The sequence below is a fragment of the Genypterus blacodes genome, unplaced genomic scaffold (assembly GCF_046128005.1).
Source record: "Genypterus blacodes isolate CSIRO-AG114 ecotype Tasmania unplaced genomic scaffold, CSIRO-AGI_Gbla_v1 ptg000147l_1, whole genome shotgun sequence".
NCBI lineage: Eukaryota > Metazoa > Chordata > Actinopteri > Ophidiiformes > Ophidiidae > Genypterus > Genypterus blacodes.
In genome coordinates, this window is record NW_027466949.1 from 156454 (window position 1) to 174213 (window position 17760).

General features: G+C 44.5%; 1 protein-coding gene across 1 annotated transcript; it reads left to right on the forward strand.

Annotated features, from left to right (window-relative positions):
• The first annotated feature begins 74 nt into the window (after positions 1-74).
• On the forward strand, positions 75-17115 carry wdr25 (WD repeat domain 25). Its single transcript, XM_076165556.1, has 7 exons — positions 75-457; positions 984-1684; positions 6419-6566; positions 13947-14077; positions 14728-14898; positions 15179-15319; positions 16310-17115. Exons 2-7 carry the CDS (start codon positions 998-1000, stop codon positions 16529-16531), a joined length of 1500 nt encoding a protein of 499 aa, XP_076021671.1. The 5' UTR covers positions 75-457; positions 984-997; the 3' UTR covers positions 16532-17115.
• Positions 17116-17760: the final 645 nt, after the last annotated feature.

Genomic DNA, 17760 nt, shown 5'->3' on the forward strand with positions numbered 1-17760 from the left:
AAATACGCAGCAGAAGTTGATGACATTATTATTATTTTTTTTAATTATAATTAAATTAGACAATAAATTGATTTGTTATCAATTTAGCACACTGAGCTGCAAATAAACACATTTAATGTGACGCTGGAAAGGCGGAACAGCTATTTGGTTCCCACCGGGAATTTTCAAAATAAAACTTCCACGCGTAAATACATATGGAGTTATTGTTAGGAAAGCTTAATATTGCTTTTAATTTGAAAAAAAATCACATTTACTTAGTTGGACTGGACAGAGAATACTGTGTGAAGGTTTAAACGTTTTACAAACTGGATATAATATTGTAATCAGACCGCAGAGATCACACTTGAATGTAGAGCACTTTCCCTAGTTCCGTCGTCCCTATGTTAGCTTAAGCTTTGAGCCTGTTATGCTAACTTCCTGCTTTGCTAATATGCTACACGAAAACTACGAGACACACGTGAGTCTGTTTGTTGAATCAACATCTCCCCGATACATTAACATCGTAAAATGTATAAGCTTCATAATGTTGGATCTAATTTGGCGTTTTTGTGTTGTGTTTGCATTGTGAACATACTGTCATTTCTGGTGTTTTGACATGACACATTGTCGTAAACATTACATGTAATCTAGAACTAGTGCATGCATTTTGTTATATGTATTTTAATCTAATATATAAAATATCTAGATTTGTTTGATTGTATTCATGAAACACGACGGAGATGAATCTTTTATGTTACGTTTAGTTCCCCGCTTATAAACAAACAAACCTGCGTGTCTGACGGAATGTCAGACAATACAATAAGATGACTTAATAAATAATAATAAATAATTGAAAACAAAATCCTGTTATTTTCTCAAATCCCTTTGGCAGTGACGTTCTATTTGTTGGTTTATAAATCCAAGCAACCACTAGGGGGCACTGTTGGGCCTCTAATGAATTAACTACGGACAACTCACCTGTTGTGCCTTTTGTCTCCAAACAGGGTGTGATGTGAGGATGTCTTTGCTGGTTGCCTACGACGATTCAGATGAAGATGTAGGATCAGGTCCTGTTCAGACTGAATCATGCAGAAAAGCCGGGCAAACCCACAGCGTTGGGACGTATTATACCTTTGAACCATCACACAGCTTGACACCTGATACGTCAGTGTTGGGAATTCATGAACATTCCTCACCTGTAGAAAGAAGCAGGTCTTCACTCAGTGCACCTTCACAACCACAAGGTTTCTTTAGTGCAGAAAGGCCATGCAGTGGTGGTCCAGAACAAGATGGATGTTTTAAAGAAACCGCAGCCTGTCTGGGTTCACCTGGGACCTTGGAGAAGTTTTCAGCATGGCAGACTTTTCATGGGTCAAACTCTGCAAAAAGACCCCACATTACCCCGTCTGGTGTCAGGCCGTACATTTCTAAGAGACACAGACTTGCTGCTGCAGTAGAGAAAGTCGACCTAAATCACCCGGCAGTGCAAATATCAGGGGACCAGACAAAGGAAAGCCATATTCTCTCAAATGTGTCGGAGAAAGTGAATCCATATCTTGCTGAAAAGCCCGAAGCAGCAGGAATACCACGGAGGCTTCTGATGAGCCTGGGAGGCCACCAGGGCCCAGTAAACACTGTGCAGTGGTGTCCAGTTCCTCGTCTCAGTCATCTACTGCTGTCTGCCTCCATGGACAAGACTGTCAAGGTAAGGACACAGTCACACCTCTCTAATAGAGTCTGACCGATGCTGAATCTCTGAGGCAGATACCAATATCAATATTTGACATAGAAAGGCTCACAGTAAAAACAGTCTGATAAGATTCTACCTATTTCCTTTCTTGCCCCACAAAAATATTCCATATCATACCATCCAAGTCCTCATTCATTGGTCAGGCTCTATTCTGTGATGCTACACAGTAATGTTGATTAATAATTCATCTCATAAAGATATAGTAGATTTTACAGTTCAGAATGGCTGTAAAAGTTGAAATAGCAGTAAATGCCGAGGAAGGCAGTGGCTCAGTGATAGTGCTTCGCTTGGGAACCGGAGGGTTGCAGGTTCGAGCCCCTGCCGAGGAGCCCCTGAGCAAGGCACCGAACCCTCAATTGCTCCCCCCTCTGCGGTAATGTAATGTAAGTCGCTTTGGATAAAAGCGTCTGCCAAATGATTGTAATGTAATGTGAGCAACACACTGATCAGAAAAATTAAAAGCGTTATTTCTAACAACTAGAAATGTAAACACAAGGCTTATTAAGGAAAATAAGGGTTTTATATTTAAACAGTATGTATGTAAATGGCTGGTGTCATCCATTCTAAGGACCTGCACATGTTTCGGAATGCAGAAACAGTTGGTTGTGATCCATTTAGCGCTATAGTTTCAGGCAGGAAGGTGCCAAGTGGATCTGGTGCACGGGGGAGGATAATCACGTCCCTGACACTCAGTGTAATTGTCAGCGATACGAGATCTTATCCACCCTGCTGCGCCAATTCAATTTCTATATCCACCACTTCCTCTAGGATCATATCTGTCACTGTCAGGGAATGTATGTCAGCACCCATGGGGATTCCTGTCGCGCTGCTCTCCCCCACCTCTTTCTTTCTTTCTTTCTTTCGTTCTTTCTCTCTCTCTCTCTCTCTCTCTCTCTCTCTCTCTCTCTCTCTCTCTCTCTCTCTCTCTCTCTCTCTCTCTCTCTCTCTCTCAATCCCTCCTTTCCCTACAGTAAAGGTCAAGTAATGCAGCCTGCCAGTGGTTGAATATTTATATGGCAGTATGAAATTGCTTGCACCGACACACCGGGGATTCACCTGCTCTACGGCCTGTGAGGTTTCCTAATAATTAATGATTAAAATATATGTCTGCCAGGGTCATTTGCATAATAAAGCCACGATGGAGACCTTGAGGGTAAAAGCGGAGGTGAAGGTTTGGTTGTAGTGGGTTTGTATGAAAGCGTTTTGTCTCACTGTGGCAAAGCAAAGTGTTGGGTGATGCCAATTAATACAGGAAGTGGAAATGTATTTTTTTTTTACTTAATTTTTTTGTCATTTCACTGGCAGTTAGAGGAATAAATCTTTCTCCAAGAGTTCATATTGAGGACAAATATTCCCAGCTGTCACATAATCTCAATATTGGTACTATATTTTAATAAATGCCTGCTTCATAAAGTCTTTGTCTTTGTTGGGTTCAGACCAGGAATCCAAAAATGTGAAGCAGCCAAGTGCCAGTATGTTTTTTGGCAGTTTGATCTCATCTTGATAATTATCCAGCTCCTTAACATCAGGGGCTTAACAGACAAATTGCAATGGCCTAACATCAAAAAACGTTTCAGGTTAAATTAGTAAAAGAGAGGAAACCAAGTGTAATTCCCTAAATAATCTTAAACAAAACCTTTAATTCATACAACATTCTTAATACCAAATATTATCATTTTGCCCTGTGTTGAAATGTTGTTGTTTGGTGTGTCTGATGTCCTATTATGAGTATCTGTGTCTGCACAACTGCGCCTCCCCATGGTCGTAATGAAGTACTGCGCCTAAACTTAATGTTAAATCTAGTGTCTGTGTAATAAACAATGTGGTTAGTTGACACGTGTAATCAGGCAGCATTAATCATCGCCCCGGCCTGAATGATTTTCCTGAAGCTTCTGTGTCTTTTTGATTGATGAGGAGTAAGAATAACGACCGGAGCCTCCATTGTTCTACTCCATCCTCCTCTGTCTGTCTGCAGCCAAAGAGGAGACGATAGCCACCATGTATTTCTTCACACACCCTTCAGGCTCCTGACATCTCTTCTTCCCTTCCGTCTGCCGATTTCCTTCAGAGCCACAGTGGAGACGATTATTATTCCAGCCTGTTTTGCAGCTGTCGTCTCCATGGCTACGGCAGGTGTGAGGCAGCAGTTTTAAGTTGTTAACACGGATACAATTTAGTTTTAATTACCAAGAGTCATTTGGTGGCAGATTACCGAATGAGTCATCAGGCAGGACGGCGCTCTGCATGTCTGTTAGGTGGCCGGGGCGAAATTAAAGAGATGCAAATAAACAAGCATTCATTTACATCCCAGCACAGGATTCATATTGCATTGAATGGAGTTGTTTGGGTGTCTGATTGGCTTTCACAGGAGAAATTTGGGTGGAGTTGATTGCGTTTGAAGGTAGAAATATATGTGGAAGTTGAGCATTTAAGTTTGTTTCTCATCTCCTCAATTCTTTTCTGTGTTCTTTTTTGTTATTGTTTTTTCAAGATACTGTTTTACAGGAGCAGGTTTTCATTTTTCCTTCAGATGGCAGCGTTTCCCTGAGACCAAATTCAGACAAAGGCTCTTTAAATGCTTACACACTGCTCCATTATTTAACCCGTTTTTAATTTAGAGTATGACATCTCTCACTGTTCCTCTCTGTCCCCACTCTCAAATACAGTAACCCCCCCTAATACACACACACACACACACACACACACACACACACACACACACACACACACACACACACACACACACACACACACACACACACACACACACACACACACACACACACACACACACGCGCGCACACATGCACACACGCACACACGCACCCTGTAGGCATCTCTGGGATTCTGTTTGTTAAATGATTGACTCTCTCCCATCCATCTCTGGCCATCCGTCTGTCTCCCGTGGTTGCCGCGGTACTTGGCAGTGCTGTTTCGCATGCTGCGCATAGCAGTCCTCCTCAATAATGCAACAGGGAGGCAGAGGGTGACTCCACAGCACCTCACAGATCTTCAAAGGTCCCGTCCGGCCCCCTTTGCAAAGCCGGGCAAGCAAAGGAATTTCTCATGGCCCGTGTAATGTCTCACCTCGCCGGGCAGCAGGCCAGACCACCCACTGTATTTGAGGAGGATTCAGGGAAAAGACAAGTCCTCTAAAGAATCCCCCTGCCTCCACACACACACACACACACACACACACACACACACACACACACACACACACACACACACACACACACACACACACACACACACACACACACACACACACACACACACATTCTCTCTCTCTCTCTGTCTCTCTGTCTCTCTCTGTCTCTGTCTCTCTCTCTCACTCTCTCTCACTCTCTCTCACACACATCTTGCCGGGTGGTTAGCTACATGAAAAGACTGAAAATCAGCCTGGTCTTATCAGTTTGCATGCAGTAAACACAAAATCCTCTTTTTTTCCTTTTCTTGTTTTCTTCCAAACCCCCGCAATCTTGATTGTCACAGTCATCCCATAACAGCTGGGTGCTTTTCTTTCCTCCACGCTCTATGATCGTGGAAATCTTTGAAATTAATAAATCATTAAGCCATTATTCCCTACTGTGAGCAGATTTACAGGCATTCACAGGTATCCAGTTTGATGAATTCATTAGAAAGCTTGTTTTTGCTTACAGGTCTGCTATCGAGGCTGATTATCTTTGTTGTAATTTCAGTGCACCGCGGGTTTGACAGACCCTCGTTGTATCTTTTCCAGTACTGGGAGAGAAACGGAGGATATTCACGAGCTCTCATTCCGACAGGGGAATGTTACACGTACAAGTCAAAGTGGCACATAGCAGAGAATGTTCACTTCTTTACGTCCGTTTAAATTCTCAGCAAACTGCATTGACATCTCTAAAACATGCAGATCTTGAATTCCCGCGCAGTTCAGCCAGATGTCTCCCCTTCAACTGCTACTTCCTGTCATACTGAATTGTGTTTTATTGGGTGTTTGTGGTGTAAAAGATACCAGGGAGTCTCACTGTTCTGCCTCTAAGCACTGCTGGACCTGAGTTAGATGTGGAACAACACAGGGCTGATTGAGTTCTGAGCCCAGCACAGAATGATCAAAGTCAGAGGATCTGCTGTTACTATCAGTCTCATCTCCCTCTTTAACACGCTTTCTGCCAATACTGCAGGGATTTCATCCTCCGCAGCCGTCACCGTGTCTTCATCATATTATCTCAGACAAGTTGCAGTTAAATCCTTTTTAATATTCGAGGGAGCCGAATGAGGCAAGAAGGGCGGATGCTGAACAAGTTCAAACCACACTCGTGGATGGCAGCCATGGCAACAACCAATGTGTGTACAGGCATGTTGTTGTGCAACTCTTGCAACCTCGGTTACCTCTGGAACTTCTTCATTTGAATCATAATGAATGAGAGGAAAACTATTACAGCCATAACTGAGCTCTTTGTTTGTCAGCTCAGAATTGATCAGTCAGTCATTGTAAGAGTGTTTTCAGCTGTTCAGTTGATATTTACTCCCTCTAAAGTAAGCATATGGGTGGTCTGTCAGGGGTGGATTCCATACTCCACAGCTGTGAAGTCTCACCTCTGAAACTGTGGGGCCTGTGGGGACAAACTCTCCTTCTTGATCCGTGCTTGTACTTGTCTACTTGTCCTACTTGTGTCCTGATGTGGCCGTGTTCATGTCTGACAGGTGTGGGACGGAGTGGAGAGTGGGCGATGCCTCCGGGTCTTCTCCTGCCACGCGGGAGCGGTGCGAGACGCCTGTTGGACCCCCTGCGGGCAACGCCTCCTCACCGGCTCATTTGACAACACGGCGGCGGTAACAGATGTAAACACGGGTGAGCGGCAACACTCCTTACAGCTGTGATGGACGCAGTGTCCTAGAACAAATCTCTGGATTCATCCAACAGTAGATTGTAGGAACAGTTTATGCTGGCACAGGCACATAAATAGACAACAGAGACAAAACTCACTGTTTGCACAAATTGGGTTTAGAGACATTTCTTTTTACAGTCGCGGGGAGTCCAGTTTTGAAATCAGTGACTCTGCACGCTGGAACACTTGACTGACTACCACCTGCACTCTAACCATTTCATTCTGCATAAATTGTGTCTGCGTGTCAATTGTCTTCAATAAGGAGGGGCTGGTGTTTGTTGTCTGCACAGAAGTCTGCTCAAGTCGACGTTCAGCATTTCATATTTTCCTCAAACTTTCTGAAAGTCAAACAGCATCACATTTACTTAATGGAAATTCACTTTGACGTGCTCGCAGACGGAGAGCACGCCGCTGGTGTTATGAGGAAAGCAACGAACCCTCGCCACTTTGGATGTTTTTTTGCTTCTCTTACTGAAATCATTACTGAAGTCAGCGTAGTAATTTATGCGCGGAGCGACTGTAATTTTCCTTGGGCTTCGAAACCTCTTATAAACTGCTATCATTTGCAAAACTGCATCCCTCCTCTCTGTCTCTCTCTCTCTCTCTCTCTCTCTCTCTCTCTCTCTCTCTCTCTCTCTCTCTGTCTCTGTCTGTCTCTCTGTCTGTCTGTCTCTCTGTCTCTTCCTTTCCCTCTCTGTCTCTCTCTGGCGCTCTCACACTCTCTGGCGCTCTCTCATTCTCTCACTCTCTCTCTCTCTCTCTCTCTCTCTCTCTCTCTGCACTATCTCTGTGCTACCAAATGCAGCCAAGAAATGTTGGCCAAATTGGACAGAAGGATTCCCGGGTGCCTTTGTGGAATATGTGTTGTTAAGGGATTAAAATAACAAAACATCGTTGCAAATATTATTTGAGTAACAAGAAAATTAAAAGCTTGTTTCTCTCGAGTTTCCGTTGTTGCATTTCAACCGCGGGCACCTGAACGCATCACATGCAGTAAGACACAACGTCTGGACGGTAAACTGGGAGCTCACGAGGATCCAGTGAAGGCAGCATGTGAACATTTCTGCAAGTATTGATTTTTCCAACCTTCCCGAGGTCTGTGTGTAAGACAGGTGTTTGTGTCGGTGCAAACAAGCAGTGTGTGTGTGTGTGTGTGTGTGTGTGTGTGTGTTATATTAGCTTCACACATCCCAAATCTAAACTCCCAATGACCCCCCCTCGTGCTCATTGGGGACACAGGCAGAGACCTTGATAAAGAATCGAGCATAAAATCACATCAACTGCTGATGTGTGGCCGGCCAGGCAGCGTGTTACAGCACTGACAAATATCCTGCAATGCGGCAGAGCGAAAGGAGAAGAAAAAATGAAAATAGAAAAACAAACTTTGTGTGGCCTCAAAATAGCGATTGAGAAGTCTGCTGAAATATAGGATTTGGTTTAATATCGTATCCTGGGGACTCAGAGGGGACGGTACAATGATGTCATTTTCAATTCTGTTACATTGTGTAGTTTGCTGATGGGGACAACTTTAATGAGTGACCTGCCCTCAGCCTGATCAGCCCACATCTGGTCAGAAACAGTGATACTTCCAAATATTAAAAAAACTGACTCAAACCACCAAATTTCATACCAAAGAAAAATCTAATTATCTGGCTCTCTGTGCTTCTGCCAGTCTGAAATGCAGAAATATCACACACACACACACACACATACACACACACACACACTCTCACACACACACACACACACACACACACACACACACACACACACACACACCACACCTCTGAATATATTTGTGTCAGGTTTTTTATTTTTTTATATCTTCCAACAGTGAAATCCAATTTGGTGCAGAAAGGAATAGAAGTGCGCGACAATCAGGCGACCGGCAATCAAAGCCATTTTCTTTCATCTGAGACGAGTCGTGCATTTCCCAGCAGCTCAAATTGGAGCGGTTAGAACAATTTACAAAAAAATGTTCAAAGTTATGTCTGAATTGTTCCTAAGATGAATTTCCTTTCTGACGATGTTTATACTGTATACACAGCAAAAGACAGCAGAGAGAGAGAGAGAGAGAGGCTGAACCCCAACGAGGCAAACATACAGTGGACGTTATTAGGAAGCCCCCTTGTGACACCTACCCCTCTTTAGGGTCAAGGGTGACTTGCTGCCGTTTGCACTCCCGCCCCCTCCCCACGCTCCACGACTGTCGATACTGCCAATTGGATCCGCGGATAATAGCCGGGGCAGCCCATTAAACACACAGGCCGCTCCGGGGAGGGAAATCAATAATGGATACATCACCGCAGGAGCAGCGAACATGACCTTATAGTGGAGCGTCACAAGCTACAACCGTAGACAAACAAATGGTTATTTTGGTCCTATAGTTCGGCAGCTCCCAGCGCTACGCTTGACATTGCGCCTCGCCCTTGCAGGGTCCGAGCTCCAGAGGTTTGGAGGAACACAACCGGCTCCATATCCGCTTCAATACGGCGCCCGGGCCTTTTTTCCGTTGCGTTATTAGTTTTCATATAAAAGTGAATAAAGCAGATTGATGCCGGGGTTTTTGGTCTTTGAAGTGGTGTTGTTAGCAGAGGCAGTGTCGGCTCTGCAATAAGCATAAATTCCTGTGGCAGCGCGAGATGAGAAAAATTCAATTTCGCCGCATATTAATATGGGAGTTGGGAATTCCGGCACTGTTTCTGCACAATCATAGTTCAGTGTAATGTGCCGCTGCAAGGCCCATGCACAGACGCCTATTGTGTGGCAGATTACATTGAGGAGGTTACGAGAACGTGCAGGCCAACGCTTCACTTGTGTACTTTACATTCAGACTGATACATCGGCTCTGGAGTTTGACCCCATGGGGACTTTCTGTATTTCTCACACAGATGACTCACTTACATTAAGGTTCCTCCAGCAGTTTCCCAGGAGTAATGACCTTCCCAACGGGGCCCAACATTTCTTTTGATTGTGCATTAAAAGGAACGCCACAGAATGTAATGGAATGCTAAGTCAGCTGGGTTTGGAAGACAAATTCAAGAAGAGTTCTTTATGTAATGCACAGCTCCTTAGGGCTCTTTATTAATCAGTCTTGTGCACGCTGACCCCCTTTTCTTCCCCCACTGCGTACCTGTCCAGATGTTGTGCCAACCGTTATGTTTACAGGGCAATTGAATTATAGAGGAGCCTTTGCACTCAGAGCGGTGGACGGGGGCCCATTTTGCTCGGCCATCTTTGGAGTTGTTCCCGTGTCCAATTTAATTTGTAGAATCTTATATCCATTCCCAGCGGGGCCGCGAGCAGGCTGTCACAGCTGAATAGCAAGAGCAGAGAAAGAAAAGGATGCAGAGAGGGAGAGAGAGAGAGAGAGAGAGAGAGAGAGAGAGAGAGAGAGAGAGAGAGAGAGAGAGAGAGAGAGAGAGAGAGAGAGAGAGAGAGAGAGAGAGAGAGAGAGAGAGAGAGAGAGAGAGAGAGAGAGAGAGAGAGAGAGAGAGAGAGAGAGAGAGAGAGAGAGAGAGAGAGAGAGAGAGAGAGAGAGAGAGAGACAGAGAGAGAGAGAGAACAGGTTAACAGGCATCATGCTGAAAGAGACAGCGAGACAGAGGCGGAAGAAAGAGAGGGACAGAAAGCAAGAGAGGCAGAATAAATTCAAAGAGGGAAAACAGTCGGGGAGTGGAATACATGAATCTCATCTGGAGGGCGTTAGTGTGAAGTGGCAGCTGTTGTCCGGCGCTTTCACGGCTGTCGGCGGCTAAGTTGATTGGCAGAGGTTGGCCGGGGAAAAGAATCTGCCGGTATACCCCGCAGGCTGCTACAGGTTGACGTGTGGGTGGGAATATGACGGGGAGGTGTGGTGTTGTGTCCAGATCTCTGCAGGCGCTGGCAGATCAGAGACGGTCCTTGCTTTCCAAAACAACAAGAAGCGCACACTGGGAGAGAGAGAGAGAATGTGAGAGAGAGAGAGAGAGTGTGTGTGCCAGTGCTGGTGTGGACATGTGCTGCACCCTGCTGTCTCGCCGGCTCTGTGGAAGGATGCTCACCGGAGGAAATGAAAGCGTTCAACAATCGGCCGTAATGTTGAATTTCCACATGCAACTTCATTTTTTTTTGTTTTTTAAAGCTATGCATGCAATATGTATCTGAAAGAGGGAGCACTCACCTAATCAACAATGTCACAAAGTGCTGGGCCGTTCTGTTTTCCATCCACCATCTTGATCCCTGCCAGGAACCATACAGACTGGCAGCGTCTAGCACTAATCCCCTTACTTTTATTCTTTAGAATGTCTTGATTTATGGGCCCCAAAACTGAGACTAGAAACAAAAGTGAAACCAAGAAAATTCCACTTATTTGTGTTGTATTTGTCGCCAGAAAAAGTGAGGTTTGTGGTAAATTTTTTTGCAGTTTGGAGCCGTGTTTCTGAAGTTCTAACCGTTTCTAGAAACACTCCACTCAAATGATAGAAAGCTTCCTCTGTCCTTTGTCCCTTGTCTTGCACAAAGACTTCAGTTGATTCTTGCCAACTGCCATCAATCAAGCTGTAAATGTTTTAGTAGCCTTGTTGTCATGCTTCTTCGCAGATAACGACACTTCGCAACACAGGGGCAGCATTGAGCCTCACAGGCCGCACAGTTCTCTTCAACTCTCATGAAAACTGAAGAAGACTTTTGCAGCCTCGTTTTTTGCACACGTTCAGGACTCGGCTTGTCCAAATCCTCGGCTGTTCCGAACTTTTTCATCTGTGCAGCGTGTCGTCTGCAGATGAAAGCGCCCCGCTTGGTTAGAAGCGGTAATGAGGCAGAACACCCATTTCATCTCCATCCCCCCCCCCCTCGTTCTCCAGGGGTCTGATCCCGAACATACCGAGCATCCCAATCATCCACGACGTCCTCGGCTCTGGTCGTTATCTGCAGTCATCTACAGCGGGCTCGACGTGCGGCTCCCTCCCATTTAGCACTACAAAGTCAACTACAGCGTGAGAGGGGCAGATCACAGCAGTCCTCCCTTATCTCTCCCACTTTGGCAAACTAATTAATATTGCTTAATTAAAACGTGACAAGGAACTCTGCCATGGAAATACCGTTGATTTCTCCTCAACTCTCCAAACATGAGTTTCAAAACTAGATAAGCGGCCTGCTTTGTATTGCAGCTGTTAGGCCAATTAAGCATGAAGGACCCTGCTACCAGTCGCGTGTGAGCCTGAAGAAATTGCCTGTTAAAACTTTGGATCAATGGGATCAAATTTGTGAGCCTGTTTGTCCGATCGTCAAGTGAAGGAAGGCCCGCGTGCAGTTTATTGACTCAATCCCCCTTTTTCTCAGGAGGGGTGGTAGGACTCTCTCGGAACGAGCATCTAATGAATTGCGTTTTGTTGCGGTCTCGCTGCCTCACTTTGTTGTTTGTTGGACGTATTAATGAGCAGCCGCTGGACCCTGCGGCACTCTGCTTTGCATAGCTTTTGTCAAAGGCGCTCGCACATAAACCGGCTTGTTTTCCTACGCAGCTTTCTTCACGTGTTCACAGAAAACAATTGTTTTGGTTGCACCATGTCCAGCTTAATTATAATTAGACCCCTCAAGTCTTTTTGGTTTAGTTTTAAAGTACCATATCTCTAATTGATTGAGATTAAAAAGCCACTTGCCACAAAATTAAATGACCAAAGCCACGTTGGCCTACATATCTATTATACCGTCATTGACTGAACTTACTCGGGGCTTCCAAAGTTAAAAGCACAAGTTTGCACCACATTACATCACTACAATCATTATGATGTGACTCTGTGTGTGAATTGATCACAGATAGTTTATATCGATGGCCTTATTTTTCATATGTCACAGTATACTAACACACAGTAATTAATTGGGTCCTTGCAGTGAACTCGCTTAATGAGCCAAAGAGGAAATGTAGTCTGAATTGAATTTGTTTGTCCGATCTTATTTGTTAAGAAAGTCTAAATCTGTGACTCAGCTTTTAATGATCACACAAATAGATCGAAAAGTTTTCTGTCCTTTTCTCACACGGGTCATCTGTAATGTTTACATGGAATGCTTTGAATGAAAGAAAATGTTTTAAATGTGCTTGCAGATACAGGAAATGATGCAAAGTCACAATACAGAGGAACCACAGGTTCTTCCCCACAGGAAGTAGGGCATCTTCAATGTGTCAAAGGAAATTAATAACACACACAAAATGGTGTGTGTGTGTGTGTGTGTGTGTGTGTGTGTGTTATACAGACAGGTGTGAGCGGACATGGAACAGCAGTAGGGTAATTGCTTGGCAGCTCAGGGAAATGTTGAACGATGAACAAGAGCTGCACAAATAATCAAATTAAGAAACTTGACTTAAATCCTGAATTCTGACGATTTCTGTCATAGAATAATGGGTTGAGACAGACGGAGTGCTTCCCTACTTTATCTGCTCTAGAGACTTTGTCCAGCACAACATAATGTATAGAGAAGAACACCTACATTAATTATAAATGTTTATAGATCATGGTGATGGAGGGAAATGGTGGAAATGCCACGAAATAAAACGGTGCGCTCCGGAACTCGCTCGTCTGCCAGAGCGCTTTTAAAACGGGAGTTGATGTAACAACACTTTTCCTTTTCTGTCTTACACCAGAACAGTTCGACATGCTGCTTTTCCTCGCCAAATATTTGCAGCCAACTTGTGTGAGCTGACAGCAGTGAGGTGTCAGGTCTCATAAGGTGGCTACAGAGCTGTGAAATATGAAGAAATGTTCACAGTTTGTTGCCAAGTTTGCCTCGTTAGTTGACACTGTAGAATGTTTCATTTGAATACATTAAGAAGGGTTTGGAAAATGCAATAAAGGGTGTTAAATGTATGCATTTTCAGATTAAAATGGCAATGTTTTCCTGAATAATTCGAACACTAAAGCTACAACACTATTTCTTACTTATGATGCATTCAAAGGACCTGTTTTTAAAATGGGCGCTCTGTATGCCGCTCATGTTCGTCTCCACTTCAGAGGCTGTACAGTGGTGTTAAACGGTCAAGATGTCCGCCTGCTTGAGGGAGCTCATCTCTTCTGTCAGCTCATGAATCCCAAAGACTGCGATAGAAATGCCTTTTTACGCAACGCCGAGATTGAAGGCGACAGCTCAGATATGGCAAACCACTTGTTCCCGTAGAATCTCTGCATTTAACATCAAGACGTTATAAAATATGCGGGGCAGACGCTCAAGGATTTCCAGGATACTTCAGCTGCGTGGCTTTTTACCACCGGCAATACGAGATCTCATGAAAATCGAAAGCGAAACGCACATCTTTAATCTGCCTGTTGCTTTCTTTCCCTTTCATGTGTGTGTGTGTGTGTCTTTAGGGCAGCGGATAGTGAAGGTGGACAACCAGTTCAAGGTGATGTGTGCGGTCCTGCAGCCTAGCAACCCAGACGTGTTCCTGTGCGGGGGTTACAGCTCGTCGGTGAAGGCCTGGGACTCGCGCTGCTGCAAGGTCAAGCTCATTCACCTCCTGACAGTGGATGCAGTATTATGATCATATTGACCTCAACCCGCTGACTTTGTGTAGCTTGTATACATAGGAGGGGGCTGGGAACGGAGACTCCCCCTAATCGCCGTCTTCTGCTTTTGGCCACGCACCGCCATGCAAAGCCATATTTCACAGGAAGGATAACGCCACCGTATATTCAGGAGTAACACTGCAGGCTACGGCGCTAATTGTTTCAAGCTAATTTCATTTTCATTCAGGACACATAAATTGTTCCCCGCAGAAGCTCGCAACCTAATATTGCCATTAAACCTAATGGAGTGTTTTATATGATAGTCCTGTTCACTACCTCGATCTGAACACCGGCTCCAAGATTGAGTCTCCTCACGGCGAACGGAGTCTTCTGCCCTGGGGTTCTAGTTTTAATACAGCTGTGGATGGATTTGCTGGTGTGTGTTAATGTGGGTTACAGTGAGAGCGTAAAGCAATTCATAGCTAATGGGTTATTAATGGTATCATAGTCGGTGTAATCCCTGTGTCGTGTGTCTCTCTCTAGGATAACACTTACTTTTGCAGAAGAGTTTCAATGCTGATATGTTTATGTGTGTGTGTGTGTGTGTGTGTGTGTGTGTGTGTGTGTGTGTGCACGTTTGCAGATGGTGAAAGTTTACAAAGCAGGGATCCAGCAGACCTTGGACATTCTATTTCTGAGAGGAGGCACAGAGTTCATAACGAGCTCCGACTGTGTGAGCAGAGACTCTGCCGACCGCACCCTCATCGCCTGGGACTACCAGACCACCGCCAAGATCTCCAACCAGATTTACCATGTAAGGAGATGAGAGAGTGTGTGTGTGTGTGTGTGAAAGTAAGAGGGCGAGAGACAGAAAGATGGAGATCCAATGCATGTATTTGTGCGTGCTGATTGCCACATTAAAGTGCTTGTATTTGCTCAGGCATGTATCAATTTCTGATGTCATGAATACGTTTGCATCTCCTCACATATCTGAAAATGATTGCTTCGAAATCAAGACTTGTTGACATGTGGATGACTTCATTGTTAGTGAGAAAATGTAAAATAGCGAATTCATGTCTCCCGCCTCGTGACAGGAGCGCTACACGTGCCCCAGCCTGGCTCTCCACCCAGTAGAGGACTCCTTTGTAGCCCAGACCAATGGGAACTACATGGCACTGTTTTCCTCCCAGCAGCCCTACAGGATGAACAAGAGGCGGCGGTACGACGGACACAAGGTCAGTAACGACTGTGGCCTCCAGGGTGTGTGTGTGTGTGTGTGTGTGTGTGTGTGTGTGTGTGTGTGTGTGTGTGTGTGTGTGTGTGTGTGTGTGTGTGTGTGTGTGTGTGTGTGTGTGTGTGTGTGTGTGTGTGTGTGGGGGATGTACACAAGCCTAATCGATACAGGAAAGCACTGCGGTCAAATATGCAAAACACAGCCGCACATGCACACAAAGCTGTGCAGAGGCAGGCATACTTTACGTGCACACACACACATCACAGTTGACGTGCCGATCCATAAGCCTGCAGCTCTCCCTCATAAACAAACACAATAAGTCCAATACAATATTTCCATTGAGAAACGCAAACAGGAGCAACGTAGCTGCAGAGTATATGTACATCTGCAGTATCTGACTGTGTAGCAATATGATAAACCACTGTCATGTTCAATAATGGAAGGAACAAAGGGATTTAATTGTATTAATTTCTTCATGCTTTGTTCTAGTTTATAAAAGATGTGCTGCGGCTATTCTATACTCTGAAGCCTACACTCAGTATTTGTGTTAACCTATTTTCTCCGTTTTTAAAAACCTTTGTGCACGCGTGTTTGTGGATTATGCTTAAAGGAAGACTTCGCATTAAATGTGCGTATTTTCCGTGATCCTTTGGAGTCGCTGCCGAGTTCCATCAAAGGAGTTGTATCGTCTCATTTGCATACCTTAAACATATTTAAATATTTAACACGTAGGCTATTGTACCTTTAAAAAGCGATTCATGATATAAGAGACGTTTGTTCGCTTTATGCTGCTTATTGAGAGCAGTAGTCAGCAGATTTAGTTTGCGCTTTGATACACTTGAGCCAGTTACGGTGTAATCATTTTGCATACTTAACTGCAGTGCAACAAAGGCAGAATGTGTTGAACACTCATCCAAATGATACAACAGCCCTTAGCAACGTGTTAAGCAGCATCAAAACTACGACTACAGCTTATAATGTTCTTTATAAGGTGGAGGGATACGCGGTGCGCTGCGGCTTCTCTCCGGACGGCACCATACTGGCCTCCGGCAGCTCCACGGGCTCGGCGCACTTTTACGACTACAACAACGCCCGCGTGCTGCACACCTTGAGCGCCCACAGCCAGCCGTGCCTCCACGTGGCCCTGCATCCGGTTCTTCCCGCCACCGCCGCCACGTGCGACTGGGCCGGCGAGATCAAGGTCTGGCACTGAGCCCGCTTGTGGGGGCAGGACAGGTGAGCAGACTGGAGCCGTAAGAGAGGCAGGAGAAGGAGACGGAAGACTCGCTCGCAGAAACTACATCTTCATGAATTTATCTTTGATCCTCTCCACCCACATTTTCACCCTTGTTAATGTAAATTCATACACGAATGAGCACAAAATGTCCTGTGAGCTTGTTTTTAATATCCCATCTTTTAATCATTTGAACATCACACAGTGCTGGTGGGTGAGAAGGAGAAGTTACACCGAATGAGATCAAATCAAGTTTTTTCCACTGGATTATACTTAGAATTAGAGTATTAGTTGTACGTATTTCTTTGGTATGTGTGTATTGTCAGCCACACACACACAAGCAGGCATGCATTCACACACACACACACACACACACACACACACACACACACACACACACACACACACACACACACACACAAACACTCCTCATTGCTTGTATAGTTTTCCTTCCACTCTAAATACAGCAGATAACTGGCAAAGGTTGTATGTAATTTCTTATTTTTTATACTTTTCATGTTCTTTGTACTAAAAACAACTGAGAATAAATGTATGTTTCTCTTTTGGCATTTTCTGATCAAGGGTACGTTTCATTCCCCAACACTTTCCTCTGTGCTTTTTGTTCTTTTCATGCTGTGACATTTCCTTTTACAGTGACAGCACAGTGCATCAGAGACAACCACCAAACGTAAGAAGTCGGCAGATTTCTGTCAAAGTAACTCCGGTCTCTTTGAAAAGCTCCACCAGCCGACAACAGAGCGCCGAAAAGCCAACAGAAGCTTGTGATCATTAAAAGATCCTCTTGCGTGTTTAGTGTAATAATCCTCCAAACACACTTTAGTCTCTGGCGCCGAGGGAAATTTAAATGCCTTCATATTTACTTGCCCAATTTGCCGTACCGCCAGTTGTTTATATTCTCTCTAGGTAATATAGATATATTTATGTTATGATTGTCTTAAAGGACCACAAATAGGTTTTTAAAGCCATTTATGGTCGTCGTCCTGTGCCGCGTTAGCCTCTAGTTAATGTTCTTAGTATACATGATCATTGTTACCTAATGTCGGATGCAGCGGGGATCTGAAACCAAGGCCTGAAAGAAGAAAATGAGGACAAAAATTCATAAAACTGATAGAAAAAGTCACAAAACGTTGGGTTTGTTGGTGTTGGAGAAATAACCAAAGTGATCGTTTTTGAAATTCAAATGTGTA